At 43.7% G+C, this 17,577-nt stretch overlaps 1 protein-coding gene across 2 annotated transcripts in view; it reads right to left on the minus strand.

Annotated features, from left to right (window-relative positions):
• The window catches only part of LOC145349090 (protocadherin Fat 4), a 174,709-nt gene extending 158,761 nt beyond the window's left edge, over window positions 1-15,948 (minus strand). The window contains exon 1 of one of the 2 annotated variants that reach the window (XM_080197421.1): window positions 15,879-15,948. In XM_080197421.1, the coding sequence (XP_080053547.1) occupies window positions 15,879-15,935 (57 nt within the window). In that variant the 5' untranslated portion in view covers window positions 15,936-15,948. Of the gene's footprint in view, window positions 1-181; window positions 263-15,878 lie in introns of those variants that run through there. The other variant, XM_080197420.1, reaches the window with a different exon arrangement.
• Between the last annotated feature and the right edge of the window lie 1,629 nt (window positions 15,949-17,577).

A 17,577-nucleotide genomic window follows, 5' to 3' on the forward strand; every position in this document is an offset into this window, starting at 1 on the left:
AACTTAACTGCCCAAAGACACAAAAGAACTGAGACAAAGATATTATCGATTGGGTTTGTGTGTAGAGGTACCTGTCATATTATGAGGTACTTGATGAGGCACATTCACACTTGACAATTTAGTTCCACCAGTGTTTTCTAATGAGCAAGCTGCTGTTTCAATGTATAAAGAGCGTACCCACCTTGCAAAGCATTAGAATGAGTATTAGCAGACTAATACCACAGCATCTCCAGCTATCCATTAGTTCTTTTGAACGAACACAGGGTTGTGATCAAAGCTCCTGGCTACCCGTTCATCTTTACCATGCTTTCCAGTGCACTTTAACACTTCTGTCATTACTCAAAAGTTTTAGAGAGAGTGCCATTTCCTTCTGCACTGGATCTAATCCTGCCAAGTAGTGTGGTTCTGAACAAGCCTGTGTAATAGCTGAAGGAGTAAGACACTGTAAATCCCAAGTAAATAAGCGGTTTGCTCTGACTGTACAATCCCACGGCATTAATAGTGAGCAGTACCAGGAGTTCAGCATCCCTGGGTTCAGTTACAGTTCTTCCAGTGAATGGCATGGCTCCCACGAATGCAGACGGTTTATTTACATATTCGAGTATTCACTGCTGAAGAGATGCGTGATCGGGATGCAATGTTTATTGCTATTCAGAACACAGTGGTACTCCAGGTCTGAAAAAAATAATCATCAGTCTTGAGTGCTGTATGCATTCGGGTGCACTTGAGGAGGTTACAGTTCCACACTAAGCAGGCAAAACTTGTACTCACTAGTTTCTGAAAAAGAGACCTCGCATCTGTTTTGCTATCTGTGGTCCATTGAACAATTTTTTTTCTCCATTCATTCGGTTGATCCGGACTTATAATTACAAGATCAGCCTGTACCATGGGAACTCTCTTTGATTTATGTGAGGCCTATATTCTAATGCAAATTTCTGTCACAACTTCTGGAACACAAATCCCAAATCCCGATAAGGTTGGACAATGCACAGTTTGAATTCATAGGCTCTGTGTGGATTTATTCAATAGGAGAAAGCAGCCAGCCGATTTTTCAAATATTGCTTTTAAAGAACACCAATTGGGAAGTGGTCTCAGAATGCACACACCACGAGTCAATGTGCAGTGTTGCAGGAAAGCACAATCAGATAAAGCCCTTGTGGTATTTCAGTCAGAAGAGGTTCAACATTAAACTCATTCAGTGAGGAATTGGGTTTGTTTCTGCATTTTGGACACCACGGAAGCCATTAGAGCTCCAAATGGTGTCAACTAAGCACATACGCAATTTGGGGCAAATTACAAAGAACAAAGAAAATTACAGCACAGGAACAGGCCCTTCGGCCCTCCAAGCCTGCACTGACCATGCTGCCTGACTGAACTAAAACCCCTTACCCTTCCAGGCACCATATGCCTCTACTCCCATCCTATTCATGTATTCATCAAAATGCCCCTTAAAAGTTACTACCATAGCCACTTCCACCACCTCCCCCGGCAACAACTTCTAAGCACCCACTACTCTCTGTGTAAAAAATCTGCCTTGTACATCTCCTTTAAACCTTGCCCCTCGCACCTTAAACCTATGCCCCCTAGTAATTGACTCTTCCACCCTGGGAAAAAGCTTCTGACTATCCACTCTGTCCGTGCTTCTCATAATCTTGTAGACTTCTATCAGGTCACCCCTCGATCTCTGTCGTTCCAGTGAGAACAAATCATGTTTCTCCAACCTCTCCTCATAGCTAATGCCCTCCATACCAGGCAATATCCTGGTAAATCTTTTCTGTACCCTCTCCAAAGTCTCCACATCCTTCTAATTGTGGCGACCAAAATTGAACACTATATTCCAAGTGCGGCCTAACTAAGGTTGTATAAAGCTGCAGCATGACTTGCCAATTTTTAAACTCAGTGCCCCGGTCAATGAAGGCAAGCATGCTGTATGCCTTCTTGATTATCTTCTCCACCTGCATTGCCACTTTCAGTGACCTGGGTGCCTGTACACCCAGATCCCTTTGCCTATCTTGAGGGTTCTGCCATTCACTATATATTTCCCATCTTTATGAGACCTTCCAAAATGCATTACCTCACATTTGTCTGGATTAAACTCCATCTGCCATCTCTCCACCAAAGTCTCCAACCAATCTATATCCTGCTGTATCCTTTGATGTTCCTCATTGCCATCTGCAAATCCAGCAACCTTTGTGTCGTCCTCAAACTTACGAATCAAACCAGTTAAATTTTCCTCCAAATCATTTATATATATTACAAAGAGCAAAGGTCCCAGCATGATCCCTGAGGAACGCCACTTGTCACAGCCCTCCATTCAGAAATGCACTCTTCCACTACTACCTTCTGTCTTCTTTGAACGAGCCAGTTTTGTATTCACCTTGCTAGTTCACCTCTAATCTCATGCGACTTCACCTCCTGCACCAGTCTGCCATAAGGGATCTTGTCAAAGGCCTTACTGAAGTCCATGTAGACAACATCCACTGCCCTAACCTCTTCAATCATCTTCGTTTCTTCCTTGAAAAATTCAATCAAGTTCATGAGACACAACCTCCCCGTCACAAAACAATGTTGCCTCTCAATAATATGTCCACTTATTTCCAAGTGGGAATAAATCCTGCCTCGAAGAATCTTTTCCAATAATTTCCCTACCACTGATATAAGGCTCACCCTGGTCTGCAATTACCTGGATTATTCTTACTATCCTTCTGCAACAAAGGAACAATGAACAATGCTGGCTATCCTCCAATCCTCTGGGACCTCCCCTGTAATGTAGAAATGCCGTGTCTTTATGTGGCCTGTTTATGAACAGATCTCCCACTCACCTGATGAAGGAGCAGCACTCTGAAAGCTTGTGGCTTGTGCTACCAAATAAACCTGTTGGACTTTAACCTGGTGTTATGAGACTTTTTACTGTACCTCCCCTGTAGCCAGTGAGGATATTTCTCAAGGTCCCAACAATTTCCTCCCTTGCTTCTCTCAGTATTCTGAGGTATATCCTATCAGGCCCTGGGGACTTGTCTACTTAAATGTTTCTCAAGAACACCAATACCTCCTCCTTTTTGATCTCAACATGACTCAAACTATCTACACATCCTTTCTCAGACTCAGCATCCACCAAGTCCTTCTCTTTGGTGAATACTGGTGCAAAATACTCATTTAATATCTCACCCATTTGCTCTGGCTCCACGCATAGATCCCTTTCCTTGTCCTTGAGTGGCCAACCCTCTCCCTGGCTACCCTCTTGCTCTTTATATATGTATAAAAAGCCTTGAGATATTCCTTGATTTTATTGGCCAATGCTTTCTAGAGACCCCTTTTAGCCCTTCTTACTCCTTGCTTAAGTTTCTTTCTACTTTCCTTGCATTCCACATTTGCCTTGACAAATGCTTCCTTTTTCTCTTTGACTAGACTCACAATATCTCTCGTTATCCAAGGTTCTCAAAATTTGCCATACTTATCCTTCATCCTTACAGGAATGTGCTGGTCATGAATCCCCATCAACTTACACTTGAAAGCCTCCCACATGCCAGATGTTGATTTGTCATCAAACATCTGCCCCTAATCTACATTCTTCAGTTAATCCAGGTATCGTATTGGTAAGGGCATAAGGCTGCAATGAATGGCTGCCAGGAGTATGCAGTGATAGGGTCCTGGGCCAGAACACCAAATTCCATTAGGATGTCAGACCAGGCCACAACAATTTTCCTATTTTGATATAAATGTGAGGCTAGGATGCTTTGTTCCAGAAGTAATTCTGCTGACAAATTACGACTTTTTATAGTAAAACAAGTTTTATTTCATAACAATGTTTAAATATAATCCAAACAAATGAAGCAGCGTAACTATGAACAGTTGAACAATATTTAAAAATGAAAGGAAACAACTTTAATTTCGCACACATCACTATTTCAGTTCCAAATAAGCAACATTCCTCTTATAGGTGAAAATGTTACTTTAAATACAGTTAGCAATCATAAGTATAAGTGTTATGAGTGTAGACAGTCTTGAAGTATTAGAGAGAGAAATTGCGTTTTAGAGCAGCCTGTAGAATTCTGTCTTCAATCAAATCCCAGTCAGAACTGAAAATCTGCTTTTCCTCTTATAGACTTGGCTTCTCCCATTAAACGCATTATCACATGACTTTGTCAGGCGAAATCTTCATATATAAAGAAAATTCCATTAGCTCTATCCTAAGTAAACACTATGGGGGTGATTCTCCCCAAAATATTCGAAGTGTTGAATTTGCATGAAAGCTGGAGTAAATTACGCTGATCATTTCAGCAGGAGTTTCAAAATGAATCACCTACACTCTGTGCATTTCAGAGTGCCCTCGCATGAATCCATCCAAAAAGCTGGGGGTAGGGCCTATTTCCACTGGAGAGGTCGGCAGCATAGTGCTGAGTGAGCCATTGCGCGTGCTCCGATCTGTCAGTGCTGAGATCAGTGCATGCACAGTGGTCCCTGTCTGCCAGCCCTACGACCCTCACATCACCAACTGTGTAAGACCCCCCACAGCCCAATCACTGGCCCCCATAAATGCCCGGGCTAGCCTTGACACCCCCCCACTCTGGCAGCCCCATTCTTCTGATTCTCCCCCAATCCTCCACCTTCACTGGCTCCCCAGCAGGCTGCACTCTCCCTGATAGCCAGCCCTGATCGCTGGTCTTTCTCCCTCTGGCACTTAGCCCAAAGTTCAGAGTGGCAGTGGGACCCCCCCACACCCACAGATTGCCCCCAACCCCTATCAGGCCCTGCCCCCATTAGGTCCCACCCCTTGGCACTGCCCTATGCCCAGTCGGTAGTGCCAAGATGCCCTATGCCCTATGCTGCATAATGTCATCATAACAGCCACCAGCTACACAAGCTGCCCTATGGGAATTGGCACTTTGCCTCTTGGGCAATGCACCCTGGTGCCCGATCCTCTGGGGGACCTCGATTGCCACCTTTTCACTCCAGCTGGGTAAGGCTGCCAACTCCCTGCAAGTGGCGAGCTATACTAAACCCTGCTAGAGTGAAATACTTCTGGCTGGTGTGGAGAGGGGGGGTGCGGAATGGAGGCAGTGTAGTTGCGATGGAGGGGAGAGTCTAGCGGACATGACGACTTCCGTCCTGGGTACACTAATGACATTGGAATTGCATTTAAATTATAATTTAAATAATTTATGCTGTTCCACACTAATTTCTGGTGTCAAATGTCCGGCTGCTGGAGATGTGCGTAGGCCCTGGCACCCAGCAGGGAGCTCACAAAATGACCTCCACTAGAGTCTCCTGGCCTACTACACTACAAAGGCAGTACGTGGCTGGGAAAATCACTCCCTATGTAGCAATAATGAGTAAATACCCTGCTCTCCCAGCAACTGGGATAAATGTTATCCAGACACACCCACTACCATAGCATGAAGCTGAATTTTTAAACATATCCCTAAAACACTATCTATATATAAATCCATATTAATTACGTTATAACCACAGCAGGAATAGGCTGATCATGACATCAGTCAGCATGCAGCAAATTTTAATGCCAGCAGTGCCATTTTTGAGTTGAATGCTCCAGTTAACACAGCTGAATGCACATGCAGCAGGGAGGACCTCACCACCAGCAACGTTTGAAGGGATCATCAACATCACAGGCGAACTCGGCAGATACAGAACCAAAAGGGATTCCACTGCTCAACATTCAGCTGATGTATGACCACAGACAGTGAGTCCTGCCTGTCAAGGCCCCATATCCTGGAGCAACCAGGATGCCTTGATTCTGTGATCGCCTACTGTGCCAACTCATTTGAACCACAGAAAACCCCAAAGGGTAATTATTGGACAACAAAGGGACTGATTCCACTGCACAGCTACTCACACATGCCCAGCATACAGACAATGAAAGCCACGCTGCCACTCAAAATGCCATCGAGCATTGGAATGCTAATTCACAGCTTCTACTGCCAGCACCGTGCCAGGGGCACCCAGCAGTAAGAACAGAAGAACATAAGAAATAGGAGCAGGAGTAGGCCATCCAGCCCTTCGAGCCTGCCCCCCCATTCAATAAGATCATGGCTGATCTGTCGTGGCTCAGTTTCACTTTCCCGCCCTCTCCCCATAACCCTTAATCCCCTCTCTTATCAAAAACCCATCAACCCGCGTCTTAAAAATATTTAGCGAGGCAGCCTCCACCACTTCAACGGGCAGAGAATTCCAGAGATTCACCACCCTTTGAGTGAAGAAGTTCCTCCTCAACTCCGTTCTAAACCACCCCCCTTTATCTTGAGGCTGTGCCCCCTAGTCCTACTGTCCTTTCTGAGCGGGAAGAGTCTCTCCACCTCTATCCTATCCATCCCATTCATCATCTTATATGTCTCAATGAGATCTCCTCTCATTCTTCTAAACTCTAACGAGTACAAGCCTAGTTTATTCAGCCTCTCCTCATAGCTCAACCCCCTCAACTCCGGCATCAGCCTAGCAAACCTCCTCTGCACTCCCTCCAAGGCCAAAATATCCTTGCGTAAGTACGGCGCCCAAAACTGCACACAGTACTCCAGCTGCGGCCTCACCAGTGCCCTATACAGTTGCAGCAAGACCTCCCTACTTTTATATTCAATCCCCCTCGCTATGAAGGCCAGCATCCCATTAGCCTTCCTGACCACCTGCTGCACCTGCAGGCTGGGTTTTTGCGACTCATGCACAAGGACCCCGAGGTCCCTCTGCACCGTCGCCTGCTGCAGTTTTTCGCCAAGTAAGTAATAATTCTTCCTACCATTATTCCTACCAAAGTGGACCACCTCGCACTTGCCAACATTAAATTCCATTTGCCAGTTCCTGGCCCATTCGCCCAGCCTATCTAGATCCTTCTGCAGACTCTCCACACCCTTCGCGCAATTTGCCGTTCCACCAATCTTGGTGTCATCAGCAAATTTCGACACCCTACACTCGGTTCCCTCCTCCAGTATTTGGTAGAGCGGGTATCAAGAATCAAGGTTGTGAGTGGCATCCTGCATAACGTCACCACCACAGCCACCAGCTTACACAGTGAGTGCCTGAGGAGCAGCAACAGGATCGAGGAGGGAGGGAGCAGCATTGGTAGCCCCTTCCCACTCTGTCTCAAAATGAAGAACTGTGATAGCAGTAACCACAACTCCAATTCACTAACCGTCCCACACCTTGGTCAATGGCCATCACAGCATTCACTTGGCCACAGTGCAAACATAAAACCTATTACAAAACATTCCAAATCAAATTTCTAAATGAAATCATGCCATAGTGCAATCAAAATTAGCTAATCACCCTGTACATTCCCTTAGTGCCTGTTTCTGTGTGACCCTCCCTGTCCCTGTGAACTGACGCAACAAAATGTACCAGTGAAAGCTTTAGTATTGCTGAAAAAGAAATATCGGGCCTGATTTTACCATTGCGTTGTGCCCATTTTCGAGCACGAAAACTTGGTAAAGTCGGGTGTGAGGCGAATACTGCAACCTGCGTCCGCATTTGCACAGGTTCCCACATTACCAAGGCCCAAAAATGCCCGCGATCAGAACCATGCCCAAAATGAGCATGACATCAATTTAAATGCATTTGCATGAATTTAAATTTACTTAATGAGCTGGGCGTCCAACTTTACCAGCACTTCCCCCTTTACCATTACATTCACCCATCCAGATTCTGCGCAAAATAGACATGCTCGGCAAAGGTCTGTTTCGGGTGCTCCAGCTTCCAAAGAGGTCAGTTCAGAGTTTCCAGTGACTCTCTAACTCAGATTGGAGGTGGGGGTGGGGGGGGGAAGAGGTGGGCCAAATCATTCTCTGGGGGGGGGTCAAATCATTCTTTGGTGTGGGGGGAGGGAACCCAGTTGGTTCTCTGGTGGGGGTGTGGGGGAGGAGGAGGAGAGCGAGGCCCGATCGTTCTGTGGTGGGGGGAGGAGGTGGGCCAGATGGATCTGTGGTCGTGGTGGGGGTGGCAGGAGGATCCACTGCCACTCTGCGGGTGACCGGTGGAGGGGGTGTGGGGCAGGGGGTCGGTCTGGGTAGCCGGGGGGTGGGTGGGTAAGAGGGACAGTTATGTTGTGGGGGTGGGCCATCGCTCCCGCATTTTGCAGCTCGGGAGTGATGTGATAGGGAAGAGTTTTTCAAATTTTTTTTACTGCACATGCGCAGTTCAGAGCTCCTATCAGAGCTGCAGTGTTTTGGGTATGATAAGCCCCGCCCACAGCACGATTCAGACCTGTGAGTTTTTTCAGGCTGAGTGCATATGCGGGTGCCTGAGAACAGATTTCCAAGTCAGATCTGAATTTTGCCCAGATTCAGCACTTAGAATGAAAATGGTAAAATAGCCGTTATCGTGTCGAAGCTGTCCATCTTGTACTCATCAGAGATGGATTTGCAAAAATTCCTAATCTAGTTGAGAAAGCAGTCTTGGAGGGGTGGTGGGGGAATGGGAGGTTCTGTTCCACTGTCTACCACAAGCCTACCTTCACTGGTCAATGCACGCGTTGGAATTCCTACAGTTCCATGTTCTATCAGGCTGGCCTCATTGGCAACCTCGTAAATAGGGCCTGAGCTATTAGCTTATCATGCAGTCTTGATGCTGAAATAGGGTGCATCAAAACTACCCTGTGGAACAATGGCTATCCTGATCAGTAAAAAGTCTGACAACACCAGACTTTTTACTGTGTTTACGCCAGTCCAACGCCGGCATACCCACATCATATCCTGATCAGACCATTGCTGTCTGTATATATGTGAAACTCATATATATAAGTTTGTATATTGTACCAACTCTTGAATGGGCCTAAGGCTGCCACCTTTGATCTTGAAAAGTGTCCACTCTACCTTGGATTACTCTGGAAGAGTAAGGTGTCTTAAAAATTTCAGCAAAAAGTGAATCTAACTATTTCATGCTGCTACAATGCAGGAGCAACTCAAAGGGTATTTGCCACAAACAGAATCCCATCAGCTAAATCGTATCAAACAGCACAGCCCATTGACTGTTCGCAAAGGCCAAAGTATTAGCTGTAACCAACCAGCCTGTGCTTGCAAAACTGATCATGAGTAACATCATGAGTAACATTAGATGTGATTCCATCTTTGGACAGCACTTGCTAAACGATCCTGACTGTGCTAAGAATGACACTGAAAACCAATTTAAATTATCATTCAGGCTCGTAGTGTGGCTCACTTACACATAATGGAAGGCACGTATATTCAGACACAGGGCCTTATACTTTGCAAACAGAAAGAACATGTCCACGTACTGTGCCTTTTCAACTAAACTAAAGCTTAGGGACATCCATTTCCTGAGTTCATTCCTAATGGCAATGCCTTGATCAAGCAGATTCAAACCTGCCTGGTTTGAATTTAAACAAAAGCTTGGCAGTTAACTGTTCCCTTGTGCATTCTCCATAGCAATGCCTCTACCAATCAGAGTCCACTTGTCAACCAATCAGCACTCTTTTCATCTGGTATGAATTTATATTCCTTTATAGCCTTAGTTTTCTTATGAATCTGTTCTGATGAGTGGAGGATGAAAAGCTTCGACAGCATGTCTCTTTTTTCAGTAACACTGACCAAACAGTAATATGACCAAACAATAATTTGAAAAGCACTTTCTAGAAATGGTATTTTCCATTATATCTCTTGCAAAGAGGTGTATAGGCAATAAAGATGCAGTGTATCACTATGTCAATGAGCAGCTAATTATATTTTGTAATTAGATTTGGGATAACATTGGAAAGTTTTCTGAAGAATGGTCTTGATGGGACAGCAGGTTAGATCATGATCCCTTGACCTTGCATTTAATCCAGCCCAGTCTTTTTGGACAAAGGATTCATTTCTTTGTCATTGTGTGAAATGAACCGTGAGGCTCGCTTCAAGTTAGTAAGAGCAGCCCATGGCACAAACCTTCCCATAATTCAATGCAACTGACAGCTGCACTTAGAAAGGCCACAAGGAAGGCAGGATGGAGAATGGAAATGACACAGACAAAAAGGAAAAAGAAAGATTTATATTTAAGGAGCACCATTTCACATCTCTCAGAAACGTCTCAAAGCACTTCACACTGAATGAATGAATTTGAAATAAAGTAAGGGTTGCTATATGGCAAACATTTTATGGATGCTGAGATCCTGCAATATGAAGAATGATTTATTGTTGTATTGTTGATGGAGGTGTGATAAGATTGTTAATGGCTGCCTGAGTAACAGGACACAAAGATGGATCTGTGTCTTGTAATGTCCCAGCTGCAGGACCCTGACTATACTGGCAATATACTGGTGGGGGAAGACCATCTCTGACACCATCAAACGCACCAACCTTTGCTCAATGAATTTCAACCTACCTCATAATTTTAGAGGTTTTACTTGGGTTACGTTTGCTGTACAAAAAGATGACCGTTCTATTTTAGCGGAAATGTGGAACCTGTCATGGCTTTTCATGTTAAGCTGACGTCCTTGTGAATTTTGACAAGAAACAAAATACGGTTCCCCAGGGCGCTCACGCAGAGATTTAAGATCAACGAAGCTTTCTTTCATGAATCATACTGATGATAATAACATAAGGGAATGTTTTAAAAGAACAAGGTAAATGCCACAAACACACAAAGTTACACGGTTCTTTTAAACACATGCAGTGATGTCTATCTAACTCTGATTTAAATTCCACCACCCTCTTCATTTAGCAAACACCGCCTACCCTGCCATAATGGTCTCCAAATAGACTTTTATGTTCAGGATGCTGTGCTTATGTCAATATGTGCGCTAAAAAAATCACCCTTCTAGATCCAGATTAAAAGCTGCTATATACGTACATTAAAGTGAGTGGTTATACATAGAGATAAATGTTTTATGAATGTAAGCCACAGAGTGGAGCTGAATGCAACAGCCTCAAGTCCTAACGTAATTAACTGGTCATGATAGAAGTGGTTCATTTTCTAATAATATTTCAATATATGTTTCCCCTTTTCAATAAGCTTTCCGGTACAATAGTAATTTTCGTACAGAGTAGTTTAGTATTTTTTCTCCATTTAGTTTCTCTTGCAATTTTGAGCACATTTATCATGCTGGGCACAGTGTTACATGTTACCACTTTCTTCATCACTAGGACTTTCAGATTCTGGCCAGACCAATGCGAGCATTAGTCAGTTGTTTCCAAAGCCAATTTGTCAAGTGCTTTGCTTGAAGACAATCCCATTACACATCAGCTAGTTATCAAAGCCCTTGTAGCAACAAGGAACATAATTCAGTTCAGTGTCTGGGATGTTATGAATTATCCAATGAATATGATCCACAAATCCACACATCGAGTGGCATTTAATAATTATAATAATAGGTGGGAACTCCAGGACATTTCTTATAGTTTGTTATCAGCTGCAGCAGCTTTTAGCATGCTGTGGATATCTAAGAGGCTGAAAGTTTTGTTGATGGCATGTTTTTTGATGCGGCCACCGCACGGTTTAAGCGTATGCAGGGAAGAGGGAATGGCTGACAACCAGGAAGTCAAGGTTGTGCAGGGGTTCCCTGAATGCACCCACTCTCCAACCAGTATTCAGTTCTAAATAATGATGCTGAAAGTGATGGTGCATCTGGGCAGAGCAGCCACAGCCAAGCACATGGCATCATTGTTGGCTCAGCTATGAGCAGAGGTGGAGCGGTCAGGGGCACGGGGAAGACCGGCAAAGCAGCGCTGATAGGAGATTCGGTTATTAAGGGAATAGGTAGGGGTTTCTGCAGGTGCACTCAGGATGGTGTGGTGTCTTTTTGGTGCCAGAGTCAAGGATGTCATTCAGCAGCTGCAGAGCATCAACAACCAGCAGTTGTGGTCCACTTTGGTACCAAAATCAGAGATAGAAACAGAGATGTGGTCAAACTTTAGGGAGCTAAGCAGGAAGTTAACAAGCTGAAGTTGAAAGATCATGATCCCAGTTGCCCTTTATTGTCCAAAGATGTGTAGGTTAAAGGATTAGCTGGGTGAATGTGTGGGGTCACAGGATAGAATGGGGTGCGGTCCTGGATAAGATCCTCTGTTGGAGGATTAGTGCAAACTTGATGGGTTGAATGGCTTCTTCTGCACGTTAGGGATTCTATGATTCCAAGTACACTCAAGGTATATTCACCTGAAGGAGAAAGGTACGGCAAACAACTCCCAAGTCAGACTGGAGGATGAAGAAGTGAAAGTATGCTTACAACACTCATCAGGTATATAACATAATTGGTAACCTAGCCATACAGAGATGATTCAGAGGGGAACTGAAAAAGCAAATAAGAGAAGCAAAAAGAGAAAGTGTTCTCACTGGTGGAAGAATCAAAGATGGAGAGTAGACATTTAAGGTAATTTTCAAAGGAAGAAATGGAGACATGAAGAGAAACATTTTCACACAGCAAATGGTTAAGATTAGAACATAGAACATTACAGCGCAGTACAGGCCCTTCGGCCCTCGATGTTGCGCCAACCAGTGGAACCAATCTAATGACCCTCTAACCTAAACTATTCCAATGTTATCCATATGCCTATCCACTGACCATTTGAACGCCCTTAAAGTTGACGAGTCCACAACTGCTGCAAGCAGGGCATTCCACGCCCTTACTACCCTCTGAGTAAAGAACCTACCTCTGACATCTGTCCTATAACTACCACCCCTTAATTTAAAGCTATGTCCCCTTGTGTTAGCCATCACCATCCGAGGAAAAAGGCTCTCACTGTCCACCCTATTTAACCCTCTGATCATCTTGTATGCCTCAATTAGGTCACCTCGTAACCTTCTTCTCTCTAATGAAAATAACCTCAAGTCCCTCAGCCTTTCCTCATAAGACCTTCCCACCATACCAGGCAGCATCCTGGTAAACCTCCTCTGCACTCTTTCCAATGCCTCCACATCTTTCTTATAATGCAGCGACCAGAACTGTACGCAATACTCCAGGTGCAGCCGCACCAGAGTTTTGTACAGTTGTAACATGACCTCACGGCTCCGAAATTCAATCCCTCTACCAATAAAAGCTAACACAACATACTCCTTCTTAACAACCTTATCAACCTGGGTGCCAACTTTCAGGGAGCTATGCACATGTACTCCGAGATCTCTGTGCTCATCAACACTACTAAGAGTTCTATTAGCCCTATATTCTGTACTCCTGTTACTCTTACCAAAGTGAATCACCTCACACTTTTCCACATTAAACTCCATTTGCCACCTCTTGGCCCAGCTCTGCAGCTTATCTATGTCCCTCTGCAAACTGTAACATCCATCCTCACTGTCTACAACTCCTCCAACTTTGGTGTCATCAGCAAATTTACTAACCCATCCTTCTACACCCTCATCTAGGTCATTTATAAAAATGACAAACATCAGTGGCCCCAAAACAGATCCTTGAGGTACACCACTTGTAACTGAACTCCAGGTTGAATATTTCCCATCAACCACCACCCTCTGTCTTCTATCAGCTGGCCAATTCCTGATCCAAACTGCTAAATCACCCTCAATCCCATGCATCTGCATTTTCTGCAGTAGCCTACCATGGGGAACCTTATCAAACGCTTTACTAAAACCCATATACACCATGTCAACTGCCTTACCCTTATCCACCTCTTTGGTCACCTTTTCAATAAACTCGATAAGGTTTGTGAGACCTACCCTTCACAAAACCATGTTGACTATCCCTAATCAATTTATTTCTCTCTAGATGGTTATAAACCCTATCCCTTATAACTTTTTCCAAAACTTTGCCCACAACAGAAGTAAGGCTCACCGGTCTATAATTCTCAGGATGGTCTCTACTCCCCTTCTTGAACAAGGGGACAACATTTGCTATCCTCCAGTCTTCCTGCACTATACCTGTAGTCAATGACGACATGAAGATAAAAGCCAAAGGCTCTGCAATCACCTCCCTAGCCTCCCAGAGAATCCTAGGGTAAATCCCATCCGGCCCAGGGGACTTATTTATTTTCATACTCTCAAGAATTGCTAACACCTCCTCCTTATGTACCTCAATCCCGTCAAGTCTAATAGCCTGTATCGCAGTATTCTCCTCAACTGCACTGACTTTTTCCTGCGTGAATACTGATGAAAGATTGGAGCATACTGCCTGAGAGTGCACACGAGGCAGAGTCAACTGAGACTTTCAAAAGAGAATTTGTTCTGTAGCTGAGAAGGAAAGTTTTGGAGAGCTGCAGGGAAATGACAGGATAGTGCCACTAGGTGATTAGTTCCTTCAGAGGACCAGCATCAACATGTCAGGCCGGAGCCTATCCATGATTCAATGTTCCCCAGGGCAGAATTTTCCATTTGTTTTTCTAAGTGCTGGTCCACACAAGGAATGCTGGCTTTCTCACCATATTGTCCAGCACTTAAAAGAAAAAAATCCTGGAGGTGTGTCTCACACCTTTACACTGGTAACATCGACTGTCCCAAGATCGGGGCCCCCTTCTGTAATGGGCACCCCAATCTCCAGTAAAAAGAAATCAGAGAATCTCCCATGAGATACGGTGACTCCTCCCCACACGCATATGGGGAACGCTCCTACCTGTGGGGTTTCCCCCTCAATGTACACAGGAAATCCCCCACCCTCAGAACTCCTCAGAGGAAAGCCCCCAGCATTGCCCCCTGGAACAGCACCCTTGGCACTGCCCCCCTAGCAGACTGTTCCCCCCCACCCATCCCCAGCGGGGCTATAATAACATGTGTGCGCCTCAGGTGCATTCCCTTCTCCTGATTCACATTGCTCCATACCTGATGTAAATCCCAATGTTGGAGAGTGATACACATGGAAGCCCACTAATGATATTTAAATATATTTAAATGAGGTTGCTGACCTCCCTGGGCAGGAACCCATTAGGTCAACGGTAAATGGTTAATGGGGACATTCATGCCGCCAGGTCTTGCCAGCTAGAACCGTGCTTCTGGCATCTCGTGGGTTTTGCCACATTGCCTTTTGCACTTGTGGCAAACCTGGGTGCAAATGAATACTATCAGACTGCTGCTCCCAATGGCCAAACTCACTTCATGTGAACCTCACTAATTGAATTAAATAGTTTTAAAATCAAAGTACATGAATGCATTTTAGCTCAGTCAATCAGGAAATCACAGGGATGGTAAGGGTGGTGTCTGGGAAATAATCTGTGAACCATGATTCTGCAAATATGATTATGTCAAGCTGTTGCTTGATTAGTCTGTGAGACAGCTCTTCCAATTTTGGCACAAGCTCCCAGATGCTAGCAAGAAGGACTTTCCCGTATCAACAGGGTTCAGCACACAATGGACATTTCCAGTGTCTAGGTTGATGCTGGATGGCCTGACCAGTTTCATGCATTTTTGCCTTTTTTCTAGCGGTTCACATCCAACCCAATGGCTTGCTAGATCATTAAGTGTCCTGTTCTTGCAAAGAATCTGAAGGCTATGCATCAAAGTAATTATCTGGATACTGCATGACATTGGCAGAGATAAGATAAAGTTTAAAATGTCCAACGACCACTTACAAAAGGAAATGTCCAATTAAGAGAGCATTACATAGATTTGGAATGCATCATGTACTTTGATTTTAGGCATTGAATTCCTTTTCCTAAAAAAATTGTGAAATAAACAAAAAGCTTTTCTTTTCCTTTTGAGCTTTGTTACCATTTTGATGAAGCTATGGAATGATTTCTTTACAGTTTGGAAACCTTTATGAGCCAGAGGTCACCTAATATTTTAATTTGTTTTGAGAAAGCCAATCATGCTAAAACTGATTGTGTAATCAAATCTTTGTGGCAGAGATCGTGCTTCAGAAAGAAACCTGCTAAGAACTGTTCATTTCATTGGTCACACATGCTGACTGCTGCTTTAAGAGTATCATCACAAATGAAACAGTAGTTTAAAATAGTAATAATAAGAATAAAAGTACATTGTAATGAAACAAGTTTACTTACCAAATTGCTGACTTCCAGGCACCATGAAAATATTAACATAGACACCCATAAAGACATTTGAAATCTTGGCTTTTTTAGCTACAATTGTTCACCAGATATGCCTCTGACTGGTTAGTGTTGTGTTGTGCTTGGGTCTCAAGCATTGTGATAAACTCCCATGCCAGCACTTTCTAGCTAGATTTACGGTGCTGTTGTTCAAGTTGGATCAGTATGTGAAGAAGGTTCAATCCAAATGAATGTTTAACAAACCATATCTTATTTCTTTTTCTGTGAAGCCCTCTCTTTTTTGTTGGGTCCATTTGGATAAAGGTGCAAGGTCAATTGGTGAGCCAAGCAGAAAGGAATTTTCTTAATTCATGGAGATGTTAAGGTGCTAATTATTCATGTGAAAGCGATTGGGGCAGATTTCACACTGTGTCTCCAGCTGAAGACAGGGCTGCTTCTATTGGTACAATGGCTGTCAGCAGACTGAAAAGCAGCCAGATTTCGCTCTCCGCCTTTCAGCATGTTTAAGTGATCAAATATGGCTTTGCTAACATTGGTGCCAAAAAAAGGTCAACAAAGGTCACCGAGCTCAGAGAAAGTCCTATTTGCCTACCCACTTCTGTCAGTTAGATACAATTGCCTAATGGATAATATACAAACTCTATGGGGTACTTCCAAAACGCAGAGGACTGGTCTCTCAGTCTGTTTCTGCAGTTTGTGATTAGTTTATTTGATATTTAAAAGGGGGGAAATAGCAGTGTCAGTGTAACAATAATACATTAATACATAGATTCCCTGAAGTTACAGAAGTTTTAAAAAGTATTCTCAAAGCTACGGTGGGGGAGTGACAATTTCAAATAGAAAATAAAGTGATCCTATCTGGAGTCACTTCAATATTTAATTTGCAATGACAAATACATCCTGTTACAGTGGTTCTGTAAAGATTTGATCATGATTATTGACATGAAAAATTAGATTAGGGTCACTTTGTATGATGTCAGCAGACGGAGATGGTGGTGCAGTGATCTTTTCACTAGCCTGGAGACCCAGGGGAATGCTCTGGGGACCATGGTTTGAATCCCACCATGGCAGATGGTGACATTTTAATGCAATAAAAATCTGGGATTAATGATGACCATGAAACCATTGTCAGTTGATTTGCTAATGTCCTTTAAGGAAGGAAATTTGCTGTCCTTGTGACTCCAGATCCACAGTAATGTAATTGATTCTTAATTGGCCCATGGTAATGGCTTAGCAAGCCACTCAGTTCAAGGGGCAATTAGGGATGGGTAATTAATCCTGGTCCTGCCAGCGATATCCATATCCCATGAATAAAAAGAGGATGACTTTCGAAGTCCGGATTATAAAGTAAAAGGCATTGCTTCTTAATCCACAGGCTCCAGGGTGCTGTTATTTCTGTTGTTGAACAGGTAACAGTGCAGAATTCATTTTCTCATTTCTCAATACTTAAAATTATAAATTTTAAAACTATTGAATTAAATTCATGACGTTCACAGGATATAAGCTTTTAATTTGGTAAAATGTATCTTGCTAAAATATTAGAAATAGGACTGGAGTTATATTTGGCCATACTAGGTAAGGGTGTCATGTTACCATCAACACTCCCCTATCCTCCAACACCAGTCAAGGATATTAATAACATTAATGAACCCATTAGCTTTTTACAGCAATATGGACCCTGTCATGTTTTGAT

Source organism: Carcharhinus amblyrhynchos, chromosome 10 (assembly GCF_965287045.1).
Source record: "Carcharhinus amblyrhynchos chromosome 10, sCarAmb.v2.hapA, whole genome shotgun sequence".
NCBI classification, from domain to species: domain Eukaryota; kingdom Metazoa; phylum Chordata; class Chondrichthyes; order Carcharhiniformes; family Carcharhinidae; genus Carcharhinus; species Carcharhinus amblyrhynchos.